Source organism: Acinonyx jubatus, chromosome F2, assembly GCF_027475565.1.
Source record: "Acinonyx jubatus isolate Ajub_Pintada_27869175 chromosome F2, VMU_Ajub_asm_v1.0, whole genome shotgun sequence".
NCBI lineage: Eukaryota > Metazoa > Chordata > Mammalia > Carnivora > Felidae > Acinonyx > Acinonyx jubatus.
This window is the reverse complement of record NC_069394.1, coordinates 65,170,577-65,188,610: the sequence shown is the minus strand read 5'-3', so window position 1 is coordinate 65,188,610 and position 18,034 is coordinate 65,170,577. Positions and strand designations below refer to the sequence as shown.

Sequence of the window (18,034 nt, the reverse complement as noted above, 5' to 3'; positions counted from 1 at the left end):
TTTTTGATAGGTTACTTAGGTGTGGCCCAGTACTGCAGGCAATACTGCATTGTTAAATCTACAAATTGTAAGGTAAAAAATGATGAATACTTGCAATAATTTTTTTAGAAGTATTTTATTTATTTTTTAAAATAAGCCACACTCAATGTGGGGCTGGAACACATGACCCCAACACCAAGAGTCACATGTTGTACTGAGTGAGCCACCTATGTGTCCTGCAATAATTATTCTTACATTTGTGAATATAAGTGTATCTTCAGGGAAATTCTTTAATGTGGAATTACTAAGTTGGAGTGTATACACTTAAAATATTGAGAGATATTGCCAAATTGTATTTAAAAGAGCTCACACTCTCAAAAGTGTGCTCCTTTCCTTATCCTCACCAATAGTGGGTATTTTAAATTTGTAGCATTCTTTTTCCCCCCACATTACTCCATTTAATATTATCTTGGAGAGGTGGGTAAAGGCACAAGGATAAATCTAGAGATTTATTTTCATCAAAAACACACATTCCCAAGCATTAGGGCCTGGTTAAAACAAGTTAACTCCAGTATGCCAGAAAAATTAATTAGCATTTACCTTCTGAGTCCAGTTAACCATTTCCCCCCAGTTTTATTGATACATGATTGACATATAACATTGTTTAAGGTGTTTATATATATATATTGTTTGATAATGTATGTGTTATCATAATAGCTTGATATATGTATGTGTTGTGAAATATTACACAATAAGTTTAGTTAACATCCATCACCTCACATAGTTACACATTTTTTTCTTGTGGTGAGAACTTTTAAGATCTTAGCAACTTTCAGATATATAATACAATATTGTTAACCATAGTCATCACACTGTATAGTATATCTTCAGTACTTATTTGTCTTGTAACTAGATAGTTTGTATCATTCTGATAGGTGAAATGTTGTTTCATTGCTTTTTAAATTATATATATATATAATATATTTAAAAAATATATATAATTTTAAAATATATAAAAATATATATTTAATAAATATATTATATAAAATATAAATTATATAAAAATATAAATATATTTAATTATATATAATATATATTTAATATATATTATAATTTTAAATATATATAATATATATTATATATATAATTTAAAAAGCAATGAAACATTTCATTATATATATGTTTATATATATATGTTTATATATATATATATATATATATATATATATGTTTATTTATTTATTTTGAGAGAGATTGTGCATGGGAGGGGCAGAGAGAGAGAGAATCCCAAGCATGCTCTGTACTGTCAGTACAGAGTCCGATGCAGGGCTGGAAGTCACAAACCGTGAGATCATGACCTGAGCCAAAACCAGGAGCCAGAAGCTTAACCAACTGAGCGACCCAGGTGATCCCGATTTTACATACTTTTCTACTGAGTTGCTGGTCTTTTTAATTCCTGAGAGCTGATTTTATATAAAGGAAATTACTGTGACTATCTTGTATGTTGTGACTTTCCCCGCTCTGGTTTCCTTTTTGTCTTTTTGCCTTATTTATGTTTTTTTCTTTCATTTTATGAATTTATTTTTATGTACTTTTTTAATTTTTTAAAATTTGTTTAAATTCAGGTTAGTTAACGTGAATTTATTTTTTATGTAGTCAAAATTACCCATCTTTTCCTTTATGGCTTTTTTGTTTGTTTGTTTTCATTTTGCTTTGTTTTTGGTATGTGTGTTATGCTTCATCTTACCATCTTTACCCTCCATGTAACTGAGCTAACCAGCGAGAGAAGACATTCCTGACTTCTCTGCTGTCTACATGCACTTTCTCAGCTATTATTTCACATCACCTTTGTGAGCTGAGGGGAACAGGAGGAAAAGGCAAGGGAAATTTATTGAGGGCAAACACTAAGCCAAATGCTTATCACAGTGAAAGATCAGAAGCAAAGAAGGATGTTTTCCAACAGGACTGGGGTAGGAGACTGGAATACCTGAAGCATCCAGGTAGACAACAGGGCAGGCAGCCCAGAGCAGGTAAGAACCAAACTCTCAGAGCCTGAGTCTGAATCCTGGCTCTGCCACTGACTAGCAGGGCATCCCTGGCCAGCTTCTCATACTCTGAATTTTCCTAATCCATTTACAGAGGTCCATGAATGTCCTCGGTGTCATCACAGTCACTCATTGAGGTGTGTTCTAAACTGGAAGGTAAAAAAAATACAATTATGTTGTAAATTTGTCAATACAAATAGCCAATCTCCATGGTATAAATGGGTTAAAATGTCCACGCCATGACTTGAGTGTGAAGAAAGTAAGGTAGCTTTCTGTCCTGCATCCAACTTCATCTTATTCTGGAATCCCCACCCTTGAAGAAAAACATCTGCCGATGTTTTTAAATACTGCAGTTAAATATGCAGTCACATAAATGTTGAGACTCTATCAGGGCTGTTTTCTCCTCTCAGTGGGCTTCTTACCTGCCCTTCCCCTTCAGTCTCTGGTCAGCTTCAGAAAGAAGTTATGTATCCAAAGGAGGTGGAGGGAGAGACTGCAGCCCCCATGCCTTCCTGTCCTCTGGGTCTAGACCTGATTGACACAGTGCGTCTGTTACCTTGGTGTCATGCTGATGTCACTGCTGGGGCCCTGAGTCCTGCTTACAGCCTTCTGTTTTGAGGCCCCCTTAGTCTGCCATCTATCTCCCTGATTTCCTGGCATCCTGGCTTCTGCAACTGGCTGCAATATGCCGGCTGCCCTCAGGGTCCCCACTCAGCCATTGCCTCTCACCAGTCTCTGGGTGGAATCCAGGGCTCTTCCAGGGGTCTGCAGCCTTCCAGGCTTTACCTAGAGAAGTGTGGTGAGGCCAGCCCTTCTCTCCATATCCTCACTGCCCCACATTTCCTCATTCTACCCACAGCGAATGACACGGGGGAATTACATCCGCCCCTTGGCCTGACCCCTCTATTACCACTTAGCGTAAAACTGTTTCTATGCCTCCAATCTTGGCTCTTAATACATAGAGGGCAACTTTTGGAATTTTGAATTTTATTTTCTCTCTTAATAAAGTTTGAATTTTAGGTCCATTATCTTGCTAGGAATGCTGATTCACTTTTGTTACTTCAAAGGTGTATATAATGACTTCATTCTAGGAGTCTCCCTTTAACCAGAGGTCCTTAATTCAGTGAATAGGGGAGCCTGCAGACTACTGAATCAGGTTAGTACTTAAAAATACAAGATACCCTCCTCTCATTCGTAAACTACTTCATGCCCTAAGTAGTTCGTAAACTACTTCATGCCCTACATTACTTATGTAGTCACATAGGTAATCCCCCAATCACTTCTTACTAGGAAGTGGGATTTAGGTTTTTATCTAGAATCTATTTCTTTTTCCATCTCTTCTGGCCTCCCCATTCCTCATTTCCTCAAGTTGGACTAGAGGTGGATCTTGAGTAATATGCTCTCTCACCTCTCACCATTCATTTTTGCAGGAAGCCCTGCTTCAACAAGGGAAGGGAGGGCACTAATGTAATGAGTGTGTATCTCAAGAATGGCCGAAGTCTCGGTGGGGCTTTCATGGGTTGAGGGGGTTGGAAGACTGCACTTACTGTTTGAGTGACGAGAAGTTTCTGTCTCAAGTCAAGCCATTCCCACCACTACCATCTCTCTAAACATTGTCCAGCCTCTGGCATTGGCTGTCTGGCCAGAGAGGAAAGTAGAACTACCTTGGCCTAGTCTTTCCTGAGACCCCTTGTGGCTGCTCTCTGGGCCTCAAGTGTGGCACAGCATTAGCAGCTTTTTGTCCTTGTTCTGGTCTTGTCCCAAAGTCAGGTCTCTGTTTGAAGGCAGGCTCTCCTGTATGTCCCAGAATAACACTCTTCCAATCTGATTGGTTCCATGGTGGTACTGGCCTCCTCTTTCTGAAAGGAGGATCTGGAAATAGCTTCCTACTTCCCACCGTTCTTCCTTCTCTTGATTCTCCTGTTTCTGCTGTAGCATATCACTTTTTCCACTTGGTTATAGCCTACATTTCAAGATGACTCCAGTATAGGAACTTACAATCAGCAAGAGGCACGGATGTACTGCACGCAAAGAAGAAACAATCTGGCGCAGGACTTTTTTTTTCTTTTAAATACAACTTAATGAAAAAAAAATATATTGATCTGTATGATAAGCCCCTCTATGTGAAGCACTAAGATACTTTATAATAGGACACATATAAAATTTCTAAATTGAGTGATTTCAGAACTTACTGGAAAATAAGAAAGTTTAAAATCAATTCTTATTTAGACTTTGCACTGACCATAAAAATGGAGACAAGTGATTTAAGTCCATCCCCAGAACTCCCCATGGACATACTTCTTGGTCCTGAGAAGGCAGGAATGCATGAGTTTCTTCAGTAACATCATATGCACAGGAAATGACTATTGACATAATCTTTAAGCCTAATTTAAGCTTATTCTTCAGTTTATAATTTAAAAGCTTCTGACAGCTGAATGCTATGGTACAATTTATAATGAAAGAGTTTGAGTGATTGAGGTATATTTCACTGAGCTGGTTTCTCCTATGAGTTGAAACTAAGACTTGTATAAACATAGGAAGGGAAGCCCTTCCCTGGTTTATGTAGTTAGGCAAGAATACTTAATGTCCCATGTTCCCAACCGTGCTGCAGTACCATCTGTGCTGTCCTCAAAGTCTGTGGGAAGCAAATCTATAGGATTTAAGGGCATTCATTTTTTTCAGTTATAACAGTTTCATACTGTTACCAATATGTAACAGAAATGCATATTAATTTCTTTGAGATCTACAATTTTATAGTTCTCTAGTGTTGCTTTTAAAATTTGGGAATCTTAGCTTTTGGATATTTTTATTAAAGTTTATTTACTTATTTTTGAGAGAGACCAAGAGAGACCAAAAAGAGAGAGGGAGAGAGAGAGAGAAAGAGAGAACGAGAGAAAGTGGGGGAGGGGCAGAGAAAGAGAATCCCAAGCAGGCTCTGTACTATTAGCATGGAGCCTGATGTGGGGCTTGAACTCAAGAACCAGGAGATCATGACCTGAGCCGAAACTAAGAGTTGGATGTTCAACTGACTGAGCCACCGAGGCACCCCTGGATATTTTTAAAGTCACAATAAGAACAAAAACAAAACTAAAAGATCTAAAGTGTGTACCATGGAGAACGGTAGAAATAGTACCCTACTAGTTTTAAGTTATTTGGGAATCTGTAGATGTCACATCCTCCAGCAATGATTTAAAAAAAAAGAATCTGTTACCAGATTAAAATAGAATCTGCCAATGCTTGAAGAGTTCAAGTTTGTATCTTTTCAAATACAATATGATTGATATAATCTGCAATAACCTATATAGGGTTAGGAAAGAGTATTTAGATTAAGCCATCCTCTCAAAGTAAGATAGTTAATATATAAATTTGGATCATAGTCTGTTGTGATTTATAATTTCTTCTCCCCTCCAGCTAAGAATACAATTTTATGTGGAGCCAACAAGCAAGTTGTCTTATAATTATGCCAAATACAATTCATGTGTTGATTTTTAAGGGGATCATGTAGGCCACTGCAGAAATGTTTTTTCTGCATTGGCTTATTTCCTCAGAATGGCACTATAATTAATATACCAGGGGTTAAAGAAAAAGATTAAATCATGTGCTGGAAAAATATATAGAGAATTACCTCTGTCCAATAGAAAAAAGAGAGAGAGATAGAGAGATCTTACTGGAGCCTGAATACTTTTTCTTTTCTTGACAATAACTGGTTAGTTGCTTTCATGAATATCAAATGAGGACCCATGAAAGAAAGTGAAATTATTGAATAATTTAACCTAAAAAGCAATTTCAACTAAAATAATGACATAATTTCAGCAAGGTCAATCAGCATTTCTTTTCTTTTTTGCACAGCTTCTTCTATGTTTAAATAAAGTCTCCATGAATAGATAAGAAAACCACTATTTAAGATATCTATAACTGCAGATTGAAGTAGTTGGCCAAATAAACCTTATAAACATGCAAAACCACTTTTTACTAACAGGTAACATAGATTCCCTCACCCTTACTCTGTATCCCAAACACCCTCTTCCATTGTAGGACTTTTACTTTCCACATTATCCCTTTTATTATTAAGTTCTGATTTTTATTTTTTTTTAATTTTTTTTTCAACGTTTACTTATTTTTGGGACAGAGAGAGACAGAGCATGAACGGGCGAGGGGCAGAGAGAGAGGGAGACACAGAATCGGAAACAGGCTCCAGGCTCTGAGCCATCAGCCCAGAGCCCGACGCGGGGCTCGAACTCAGGGACCGCGAGATCGTGACCTGGCTGAAGTCGGACGCTTAACCGACTGCGCCACCCAGGCACCCCAAGTTCTGATTTTTAAAATGGGTAGGTATATACTTTTAATGTAACTACTGATGCATAACTGACATACGATAAACTGCACTGTACTTTTATAATCGGAAAAAGAATATTTTTAAAGTCTGTTGGAACCGGTTATACTTCTAAAAAGATACTTCCCTATCCTCTAAAATTTTCATTACAGAGGAATTTAAATGTATGTCATATTGCTGAGAGTTGAGTGAAATGACAGAAATTTAACCTAGGATTTTCCTTGCAGACAATGGAATACTACTGTGATCCAAATATACCCCATCCCCAGTCCTCATATATACTCTGTTAAGGAGAGCACGGTGAAGAATCTAATGCCAAATAGTTATCTACTAGAAATATTTAAAATGTACCTTAAGTACCTTAAATATTTGTTAAATGTCCACAGAGACAGATGCAAATTTAACAGACTAAATTAATTTTCAAAGTTATGCTTTATTTTAGTAATACCCTTATCCTGACCATGCACCATTAAGTAAAACAGCATGCTCCTTTGAACCTTTGGGTGAAAGTATACAATTTCTCCCTTGAGATTTTCCAGCCTACCAAAAGTTGTTAGCATATTTAGCAATTTAATGAAATGTTATGTGAACCTATGACAGAAATATACTTCTTTGGCATTAAAACATTTCTTTTTTGTAAGTGGATAAGAAGAAATAAAAAGTAGTAATGTTAAAGGCGAAGCTTAACTATTTAACAGGATGAATTCAACAAAAGTCATTATTTTCCCCCAATTAAATGCTTTAACAACTGTAGCCAAATAGATTATTTTTATTATTAGCAATGAAACCATTTTTCTGAAATTCTTGCTATCATATGTAGTATTTAGAGTTCAGTTTCAGGTAACTATAAAGAAGTTTGATTTCCCTCCTTAAGATAAAAGATTATTCTTAGCACTTTGTATGGCAATAACTTATAATAGTGAATGGCTAAATTCATATCTCATTTTACATTTTATTCCTTTCAATGTTATATGAGTGGGTAAATATATTCACAAATATTTAAGTATGTAAACATTTTTGCTACATATTTATATGTAGAAAGTTTTTATTATATGCTTCCTCTTTTAAAGACATGCTTTGGTCACATTACAAGGAGTATTCACATTAAAGTAATGAAAATGACAAACTATCAGGTATGAGCCATGTTCAGCTGAATCAACTGAATGACAGTTTTTGCCTTCAAATGGTCTTTCACATCATTTCACTGCCAAAAGCTAGAAGAAAACTGAGGTGAGGAGAAAATAAAATGGTGGTCAACAGCTATACTAATCCAACTAAGTCCATAAGCCCATTAATACACCTTTCTATTTGCTAATCTTGGATCAAATTCAGTTACTTTAACACTGGGTTATTTAGAAATAAATGAACTTTACAGTTGGAAAGTGGAATAGTAAGGACTGAGGAGAAAAAGAAGAAAGGGAGTTAAGACATAAGAGACTGATGATTTTTTAAATCTGTATTACACCCTATTTTGAGATTCAGTGTGTTCCCCGACAAACATTCCTACTTTCTGGCTCTGACCCTCAAGCTTCTGCTGAAAACCGAAACTGGTGCAATCAGGCAGAACAGCAGCTCCCTGAGCACTTGGTGTGTAGTGTGGTGGGAGAGGCCCATAGCAGGGCACCTTCCTGTTGTAGGTTAAATTGGGGCAGATTCAGTGGGGTCTGCTCTGGCCTGATTTATCTCAAGGTAGTCACTCTGTGTCCTCAGACTCTCTCAAGGTGCAGATCAGTGCCAGAATTCCCAAATCAGACAGGTTTTTTCCCATTTCTTCTTTTTTTTTTTTTTTAATTTTTAAATGTTTATTTTTGAGAGACAGAGCCTGAGTGATGGAGGAGGCAGAGAGGGAGGGAGACACAGAATCCAAAGCAGGCTCCAGGTTCTGAGCTTGACAGCACAGAGCCGGATGCTCGGCTTGAACTCATGAATGGCAAGATCATGACCTGAGAAGTCAGACGCTTAACTGACTTAAGCCACCCAGGCACCCCAGTTTTTTCATATTTCGTAATGGCCAAGTAGGTAGATTGTGAACGGCAATTGACAAGGGAGAGAAGGAGCCTAGCCAAAGCAGTGACTGTCAACGGTCATGGGCGCTCACTTGAAGCCCCTGACAGGCTTGGCTCTCTGTAAGATGGCTGCAGCTGCACCTGCTCATCTAGTCCAGGACCTGAACACGGGTGGGATGGAGGTGAAGTAACCAGGGAGGAGGGTGACAAACCCTCTGCCCAGTGACACTTATCTGCTATTCACACTGGGCTGCAGGGATTCCCAAAGCCTTCCACAATTTGGAAACATAGTAAGATATTTAATAGTCATCTAGGAAGGTGGCCAAGCCCTGTCCAATACAGCAAACTATTCTAATACTCCAAGTTTTCTAAGAGGGAAAAATAACTAGTTATAGAAGTTACTGCAACTTCATATTATCTCAACAATCTTTTCACACGTACTTAGCTAAAACTGAATAAATGATCTCATGCTTTCCAACTGAAATGGCTTCTTAGACCAACTTTAAGCACAAACTGGTTTTCACAAAAATGGAATACTGGTGTCAAGACTATTAAGGTATCAGCTTCTCAGCGTGTACTAGATATACTACAGAAAACATGTACAGTCTCTGGATACATACACAATTCTTCGATTTTGGTGTTTTTCTTTTTTCCAATAGTTTTTCTTACAGTATTCAGTAGTGACTATCTCTCACGATGAATAGATAAGCTGGGTGTTTTATCCAAGACCAATTATTTAAATCCATATTTATATAGATTAGACAGATAAATCTGAACTTCCAACCATGGATTCACATGTGAACTTTCAGGAATGATGTTTGTTATGTCTGATGTAATAAATATAGAATTATTTCCTACTATTTAAAAATGACGCCACTTTCTACCAGCACCCATCAGAGGAGAGCCTAAGGCTGTGAGTCTGTTGTAGTACTGCCATGATTTGCTCTTTCTCCAGACACAGAATGCTTCAGAAACTGACCAGTAGCACCAATGTATAATCTTGATCGCATGGGCCATTTCTGAAAAAGAATATTTAAACAAGAATCCAAAAGTTAGTATCTATGACAGATATGCCTGTAATAGTAATACTAAAAATTCCAATGTCTCAAGACAAATACAATATCATGATGTTTGTAACAACTGTAATTGTGAAATCTAAGGAACAACATGAAAAAAATGTTTATTAATACTAACAATAAAAGTAAAAATAGGGGCACCTGGGTGGCTTAGTTGGTTAAGTGTCTGACTTTGGCTCAGGTCATGATCTCACTGGTTGTGAGTTCAAACCCTGTATTGGGCTTTGTGCTGACAGCGTGGAACCTGTTTGGGATTCTCTATCTCCTCTCTCTGCCTCTCCCCTGCTCACACACACTCTCTCTCTCAAAAATAAATGAACCTTAGGGGCACCTGGGTGGCTCAATTGGTTAAGCACCTGACTTTGGCTCAGGTCATGATCTCACAGTTCGTGAGTTCCAGCCCCCTGTTAGGCTCTGTGCTGACAGCTCGGATCCTGGAGCCTACTTTAGATTGTGTCTCCCTCTCTCTCTCAAAAATAAGTAAATATTAAAAAAGAATAAAAATAAACATTAAAGAAAGTAAAAATATACCATGACTTTGATTATAATTGTATAAATATAATACATGTGCATGTGGACAAGAACTGCAAGAAATTAGGGAGAATGATAATAGTTAAGTGTAGGAAAATCTATCTATCAATAATGTTTTAATTTAAAACTAAACCTAGGGGTACCTGGGTGGTTTAGTCGGTTAAGTGTCTGCTTCTTGATTTCGGCTCAGGTCACAATCTCATGGTTTCGACTCCTATATCAGGCTCTACACTGTCAGCCTCTGTCTGTCTGCCCCTCCCCCACTCACACTCTGTCTAAAAATAAACTTAGAAAAATTAAAAAAACAAAACAAAAACTAAACCTAAAGCAAAATAAAGCCTAAAACAAGATTCCTGGTTTTAAAGATATTTTAAAAAGTAATACATGGTATGTATTATATGTCTCCACTTGTCACAGAACTATAATGAAAAGTGACTAATTCAACTATATAAACATTTTAGCTAAAAGAGCATCTCAAAGTCATAAATATTAGAATATTTGGTGTTATATAAATATAACATCCAAAATAAATGTCTGGATGTAGCGGCATCATATAGCACTAATCTCTCAGTAGTTATCACATTTGTATTTTGATTGCAACTTTTCTAAATTCACTTTAAACACGTACTTCTCAAAAATAATATAACTTGGGGCGCCTGGGTGGCTCAGTCGGTTAAACATCTGATTTCAGCTCAGGTCATGATCTCATGGTTTGTGGGTTTAAGCCTGCGTCAGGCTCTGTGTGGACAGCTCAGAGCCTGGAGCCTGCTTCAGATTCTGTGTCTCCCTCTCTCTCTCTCTGCCTCACCCCAGCTTGTGCTTCTCTTTCTCTCTGAAAACTAAATAAACATTTAAAAAATTAACATAACTTATTGCCAAATAGACATGATGATGAAAAAATGTATTACATAAGTAGTACTTTCAGAATTTGGGGGGGGGGGCGTTCTGGTAGTCAGTTTTGTAATAGGTCCTTGGAATACTAATCAGAGAAATAGTATTTTTAATTTTTTTTAGTGTTTATTTTTGAGGGAGAGAGTGAGACAGGCACAAGTTGGGGAGGGGCAGAGAGAGAGAGAGAGAGAGAGAGAGAGGGAGAGAGAGAGAGAAAGAGAGGGAGGGAGAGAGACAGGATCTGAAGCAGTATCCAGGCTCTGAGCTATCAGCACAGAGCCCTACACAGGGCTAGATGTCACTAAATGTGAGAACATGACCTGAGCCAAAGTCTGCCGCTTAACCAACTGAGTCCCCCAGGTGCCCCAAGAAATACTACTTTTATACAAAGAGAAAAGTCTTTAGACTAATAAAGTGTAACTCCCAAAGGTCAGCAATGGGATCCCACACTTTCTAGGGAGTAAATGCTGACATGAGCAGCAGGTTATTTTAATCACTGAACATTTACAGGCAGACTGCTGGTTACAAGCACCATGAAATGTTCTTAAATGCCTGACGGATGATCTGCAGTGTTCAAATAGAAATACAATTATTAACAAGGCAAAGACCATAAGAGCTTCAGATTCTAAACCCAAGCTTCGTATTAAAATCACATGGGGAGCTTTAAAAAAGACTGACGACCAAGTCACACGCCAGACCAATGAAATCAGAATGGACCTCTTTTTGCAGAAGTTGAGTATAAGGTACTTGTGAGTACAGTTACTTTCACCTAAACTGGCATTCCAGATGTAAAATGTAGCTATAAGGGATAGAAGTGGGCATGTGATATAATCCAAGAGTTTCTGTTCTTAGCAACCAACAAAAGTCCTATTTTTATGCCTCCAGATATGATAAGTGAATTTGCTCTCATGCAGTTCAGGTCCATTTTAGAGTCCTAAATTCAGATTATTCTGGCTGGAAATCTATACTTTAAATATGGATAAAACATAAAATTTGTGTTACTTAGAATTAAAAATGGCCTACTCCTATATAATCTTCCTATAAATAACCTTACATTTTACATTTGATACAGTAATAAGACTGACAGTGTGCTACTTATTTTTGCAACTCCTTTTCAGGTTTTTAAAAAAAAAATTTTTTTTTCAACGTTTTTTATTTATTTTTTTTTTGGGGACAGAGAGAGACAGAGCATGAACGGGGGAGGGGCAGAGAGAGAGGGAGACACAGAATCGGAAACAGGCTCCAGGCTCCAGGCTCCAAGCCATCAGCCCAGAGCCTGACGCGGGGCTCGAACTCCCGGACCGCGAGATCGTGACCTGGCTGAAGTCGGACGCTTAACCGACTGCGCCACCCAGGCGCCCCTCCATTTCAGGTTTTTTAAAAAAAATATTTATTTTGAGAGAGCCTGAAAGAGCGCATGTGGATGTGTGCAAGTGGGGGGGGGGGGGGGGGCAGAGAGACAGAATCCCAAGCACACAAACTGTGAAATCATGACCTGAGCAGAAATCAAAAGCTCAACCAACTGAGCCACCCAGGTGCCCCTTCAGGTTTGTTGTTTTAAATCACAGATGTGCATTCTTATATGTTCTGGGTGTATCACTGGTCCTGTCCTTGGGATTCTTGCCATGGATTCATAACATGAAGTGTTTTAGAAACTAGTCTGGGGTTTTTCTGATAGGTCAGGACCTGACATTGTTAGGTCAGATTCAAGTCCTGCCTTATACTGAAGAACATTGTGCCACAGTGCTATGGACTGTTTGTGTCCCTGCCCCCTAACCCCCGAAATTCTTATGTTGATTCTCTAACCTCCAACATGATGGTATTTTGTGGAGGTAATTAGGGCCAAATGAGGTCAAAAGGGTGGGTCCTTCATGATAGATTAGTGACCTTTTGAGGAAGAGAAAGTTTCTCTCTTCTGAAAAAGAGCAAAGTTGCCAAACTTCAAGATAGGAAGAGAACTCTCACCAGGAACTCAATTGGCCAGCACCTTTATCCTAGGCTTCCCAGACTCCAGAATTGTGAGAAAATAAATTTCTATTTTTTAAGCCTCTCAGCCTATGGTATTTTGTTATTGCTGCCCGAGCAGACTAACCCATGTAGTGAATAGTGTAGGGCTGAAATCATCAATTTCAAGTGTAAAATTTTTGGCATATTATAAACCTGTGCTTCTCAATCTTTTAAATTCCTGCCTCATATTCATGAGCATAAAGATCTCATGCTTAAAGTTCACATGTAATTTGAGTATTCCGTATGAATTAAATATATTTAAAAGCAAATAAACATACTACTGAATGCTCCCTGATATTTCTGATATGTGCTACCTGGGTCCTACTGTATTCAGAATCACTCTAAATCATGCAACCAAATGTGGAGACAAATGAAGGTGAGACATAGGTAATTAATGAAGAAACTTAACGTATATGTCAATTTTGGGGATGCCTGGCTGGCTCAGTGGGAGGAGTGTGTGACTCTTTTTTAAAAAATATATGCTTTTAGTGTTTATTTATTTTGAGAGAGAAAGAGAGCACAAGCAGGGGAGGTGCAGAGAGAGAGGGAGAGAGAGAGTATCAAGCAGGTTCTGCACTGTCAGTGCAGAGCCCAATGTGGGGCTCAAACTCACTAACTGTGAGATCATGACCTGAGCCAAAATCAAGAGTCGGATACAACCGACTGAGCCACCCAGGCGCCCCCAGGAGTATGTGACTCTTAACCTCAGGGTCAGGAGTTCAAGCCTCACATTGGGTGTAGAGATTACTAAAAAATAAATAAAAAAATGCATATGTGGATTTTTGCCTCATTTTTCATGAACTTAATAAAACTTTCTATTGTAAGAACTTTCGATTTTGAAAAAGGCTTCTAATGATTTTATTCAACTGAATTTACTGTACACATGTAGTTTTAAGGGTCAGAAATAAAATGTAAATAAAATATCAGTTAATCTGCATGTCAACGTCATGCCAAAAAAGCCAGTTGATGGATTTACATTTCACTTTTCAATGGTCTGTTTTAACATTGTGTAGATTAACACAATTCTGACCTCTACTTTACCTAATAAAATTTATTTGAAACCATGTTGTTTCATTAGGCTTAGAACAATCTAAGTAAACTCATACAATTAACCGAATTAAACCTGAAAACCTTAAAAATGCACTCTTGGATTTTGGAGTTAAATGACCCAATGACAAAACTTTGTATTTATTTTTTTTTTTAATTTTTTTTTTCTTAAGTTTATTTATTTTTGAGACAGAGACAGACAGAGCATGAACGGGGGAGGGTCAGAGAGAGAGGGAGACACAGAATCGGAAGCAGGCTCCAGGCTCTGAGCCATCAGCCCAGAGCCCGACGCGGGGCTCGAACTCACGGACTGTGAGATCGTGACCCGAGCTGAAGTCGGACACTTAACCGACTGAGCCACCCAGGCGCCCCTTTTGTATTTATTTTTTAAATTATTTTATATGTATAGTATCAACAATGAGTCTCCAGGGGTAATGCAATGAATAAAGACATTTGTACTTTTCTCCCGATATCAGAATCTGAAATATATCCTTCTTCCTTTGGAGGATCATTTCATTTTGGTACACTCATGCTGATCAAATTGCTCACATCCCAAAAGGATGAAAACTGCTCTTTTAGGCTATGCCCCAGGACCCCATTCACTTAAACTTTCCAGTTTCATTTGAGATACTCTTAAGGTAAATCTCCCACAGTGCTAACCCCAATACTGATAATAAGGACTGATGACTCAAAATCATGGCTTTGAAATATTTGTTAACAGCTCTTTAATCATCAAAGACATAGTAATACTATGGTGTAAGGCAGAATCTTGGAACATTTTTTTAACTAAGGGTTACAATACCCTTAGTTAACCAAAAAGTACAAATAATCAGAATATTTTTATTCCTTTTGCATAAGATTAATCAAAGATAGACTTAATACTTAAGCATATACATAAAATAATGTGTTACAGGTGGTTTCAATTATGTGTATAAAACCTCTTTACTCCAAACCTCTGCAGCACATGGTTATAACTCTCTTATAGCACACAGAACATTATCCCTTACAGACTGTTGCTTTATTTTTGTCTTTGTCTTTATTATATGTTCATTTAGGGCAGAGATTGAGTCTTCTTCTTAATTGTATTCAATCTCCTAACAATGCTTTGCACACAGTAGACACTCAGTAGATAATTTTAATACAGACTAGTCGCTTGTTCAACCATCATCAATTTCATTTTAAAGAGGTAATCCTTGGCCTTGTTTTATTATCCCTAGAATTGTCTTTTAAAATCAAAATAATTGGTTCAAGGACAAATGAGATTTAATTTTTTAAAAAGAGCTGTAAAACTACAAAAACATTTGGTACCTGAAAAAACAAGTACAGAAAAACTCTTGTTAAGCTTATTGTTACATGAAAATTATTAATAGTATTCATTCAAAAAGATACTACAAGAAACGAAGGTGAAAACAATTTGATTGAATTGTATCTCCCACAGCGACATTTAACAGATGTTTTCTGTATTAAAGTCTATTTAATGTTGAACTTTTTTAGAGTATATGGAAAATCTCAAGCCAAAAGAAATCTAATATTAATGATACATTTGAATATCAATCCAAAGCAGACTGTAGTGAAAAACCCCTAATTATTAGTGAATGACTTTTCAGCAGAGATTACATTATATATCACAGAACAAGGCCTATCATAATCATAAATAAGTGATATTCCAAATTTCTATATTTGAAATAATTTGAACCTAACATCATGTTGATTATATTTGTGAACCTGAACTTCACATAGTTTTAAGTAGAGTTAATATTAGTGTACTTTACCACATTTCAATGATGATTATTCAATACTTTATTGAACACTGACATGCTTAAGGCCAAGTCCTAATCTTGTATTTGTGTGTGTGTGGCAAAATGTAGAACCAAAAATTCAAAAATTTAGATTTAGAGAAAACAGGGAAGATGATGTATCTTGAACAAAGCCAGATGAATGCTGGATTTCAAGACAATCAAATCTAGGTGAAAAGGATGATGCAAAGTCTAAATACTGCAATACAGGTAATAAACCATAACTGTATACACTATATTAAATAAAAACCCTATTTTATCTATATGTAATGTAAAAAATGATACAAAGCATTCTGTGGGCTAATTTTGCACATTACAGAATTTGAATATAGTACTCAGCTTGATTAACATATGCCAGTCTATTGTGAAAATTACATAAACAATTATTGTTTTTTTTAACATTCTAGGTAACTGTCTAATCCATGATAATTAACCTTTATTAAAAGGGACTGAAAATTTTACTCTATAGGATGGCAGACCGGTTTCATTTTGTTCTTACCAGTTTTACAAAAAATTTTAAACAGTGATTTCCTGGATTATTTAAAGGGCGATAATTCCATCACCCCCGTTTGAACGAAGCTTTTCAAACATTTGATAAAAACCACAATGGAAATGTAATTATGTGAATTAAAAACACTTAAAAACTCTCAAAGGCTCATAACTGTAACTCTTGATTCTCAAAACCACCAAAACTTGCCAACCAAACACCCTGCCAGGCACCCCTGAGAAACTTTCCATTTAGGAAAGGCATCGCAGAGGCTGCATCCTATAAAGAGGCGCGATACACCCCTCCCAAAGCCACCTCGGGTTTAAATCCACTACCTGCCAACAATTATGACCTGCCAACAGGTATGGAGTAGCCTTTTGCAGTGGGGACGTCGCTACCTGGGCGCTGGTGGGCCAAGATCGATCTCCAGGTCAGTTCTCCGCCTCACCCCGAGCGAAGAGTGAGAGTTCGGTGGCATCAGCCCAGGCGATGGCCGACACTGAGGGTTAAGGTGCCCTGCTCCCCGCCCCGGCTCCGCAGGGCGCCCTACCTGCCTACCTTGACAGGGTGTAGGTAGCCGTCGCCGCGCAGGGCGCCCAGCCCGGGGTCTGCCGGCGCCTCGGCGTCGTCCTGCAAGCTGCGGGTGAGGTGGGCAATGTAGGTAGTGGCCAGCAGCAGCACGTCCAGCTTGGACAGCTTGGTGTCCGGCGGCACCGACGGCAGCGTGCGCTGCAGCTCTAGGAAGGCGTGCCGCAGAGTCTGCACGCGGCTTCGCTCCCGCGCAGCGTTCGCTGCTGCCGGCCGCCCGCCCCCCAGGCGCGCACCGCCGCCGGGGCCCGCCGGTCCTGCCCCTGCCCGGCCCGGGCTCGAGTCGCGGGTGGCTGCAACCGCGGGCGCGGTCTCGTTCCTAGCGATCAGGGGGCTGCCTGCGGGGCCGTCGCGGTCCATGGCGGCTTCCTGAGCTGCGTGCCCTGCAAAGGACCCAAGGCGCGGTGAGGCCCGGCGGGGGTCGGGCTTAAACCGGGGAAGCGCAGGCCTCTCGCCTCAGCAGCACGCCGGGCCAACGACGTGGCTGGGGCGTTCTCAGAGATGAGGTTGTTTTGACTGGGGCGTGTTTACCTCCCCGCGTCTGAGGGGAGTTGTGGGGCCTGACAGTTCCTGGGCTTGGAGGGCTAAGGAGGGGCGCGGTGCCGGTTTTACTTTTCACGGACAAATTAAACGGAAGGGCTATTCTACCGAGGAAGGAGGATCTCGGAAGCAGAGCTCCGGTTCGTAACTTGTTTGCACTTCTGGAACGTTGTGCGCCAGCCCCGCAGGAAACACGGTGCAGGTCATTCTCGCGGAGCGCAGCGGGTAGCCCTGGGCCAACTCACGGCCGTCAGTGCTCACGCGGGCAGTCCTCGCACCATTCGCTCTCGAGGCCAGGGATCCCGGGGGGTGACTGCAGGAGCTCATTCTAATTTCTACGGCAGGAGACGGGGACCCTGACCTCACCTTGTACTAAGGCACCCGCTACCCCTCTGAAACCTGGGGACCAAGCGTCGCGACGGGGGGTCGAACCGAAATCCTCACCTTTCCTGGAGCGGCAGTGCAGGGCTCGGCTCTGCTGAGCGAGCGGGCGAGGAGCGTCGAGCTGGGTCTGCGTGGCCAGGGCCGTCACAGGTCACTCCATCCTCGTCTAGCCGAAGTCTACAGTCGCTTCCAGCCCCTGCTGGGCGCGTCTTTTATACAGGCGCCCCCGTGGCCAGGCGTGTGTGGGCCAGACTTGATGTCAGGCGGAAGAGCAGTACCAGGCGAGGTTCGCGCCCACCTGAGGGGCTCTGCCCGGAGCGGAGA

The 18,034-nt window shown here is 39.6% G+C and overlaps 1 protein-coding gene across 1 annotated transcript; it reads right to left on the bottom strand.

Moving 5' to 3' along the window:
• Positions 1-6,331: 6,331 nt before the first annotated feature.
• Positions 6,332-18,033, bottom strand: TCF24 (transcription factor 24). The gene is made up of 3 exons (XM_027042772.2): positions 17,771-18,033; positions 16,757-17,169; positions 6,332-9,382 (listed from the first exon to the last, which is right to left on the bottom strand). The coding sequence occupies exons 2-3, from the start codon at positions 17,144-17,146 to the stop codon at positions 9,269-9,271; spliced, it is 504 nt and encodes a 167-aa protein (XP_026898573.1). The 5' UTR covers positions 17,147-17,169; positions 17,771-18,033; the 3' UTR covers positions 6,332-9,268.
• Between the last annotated feature and the right edge of the window lies 1 nt (position 18,034).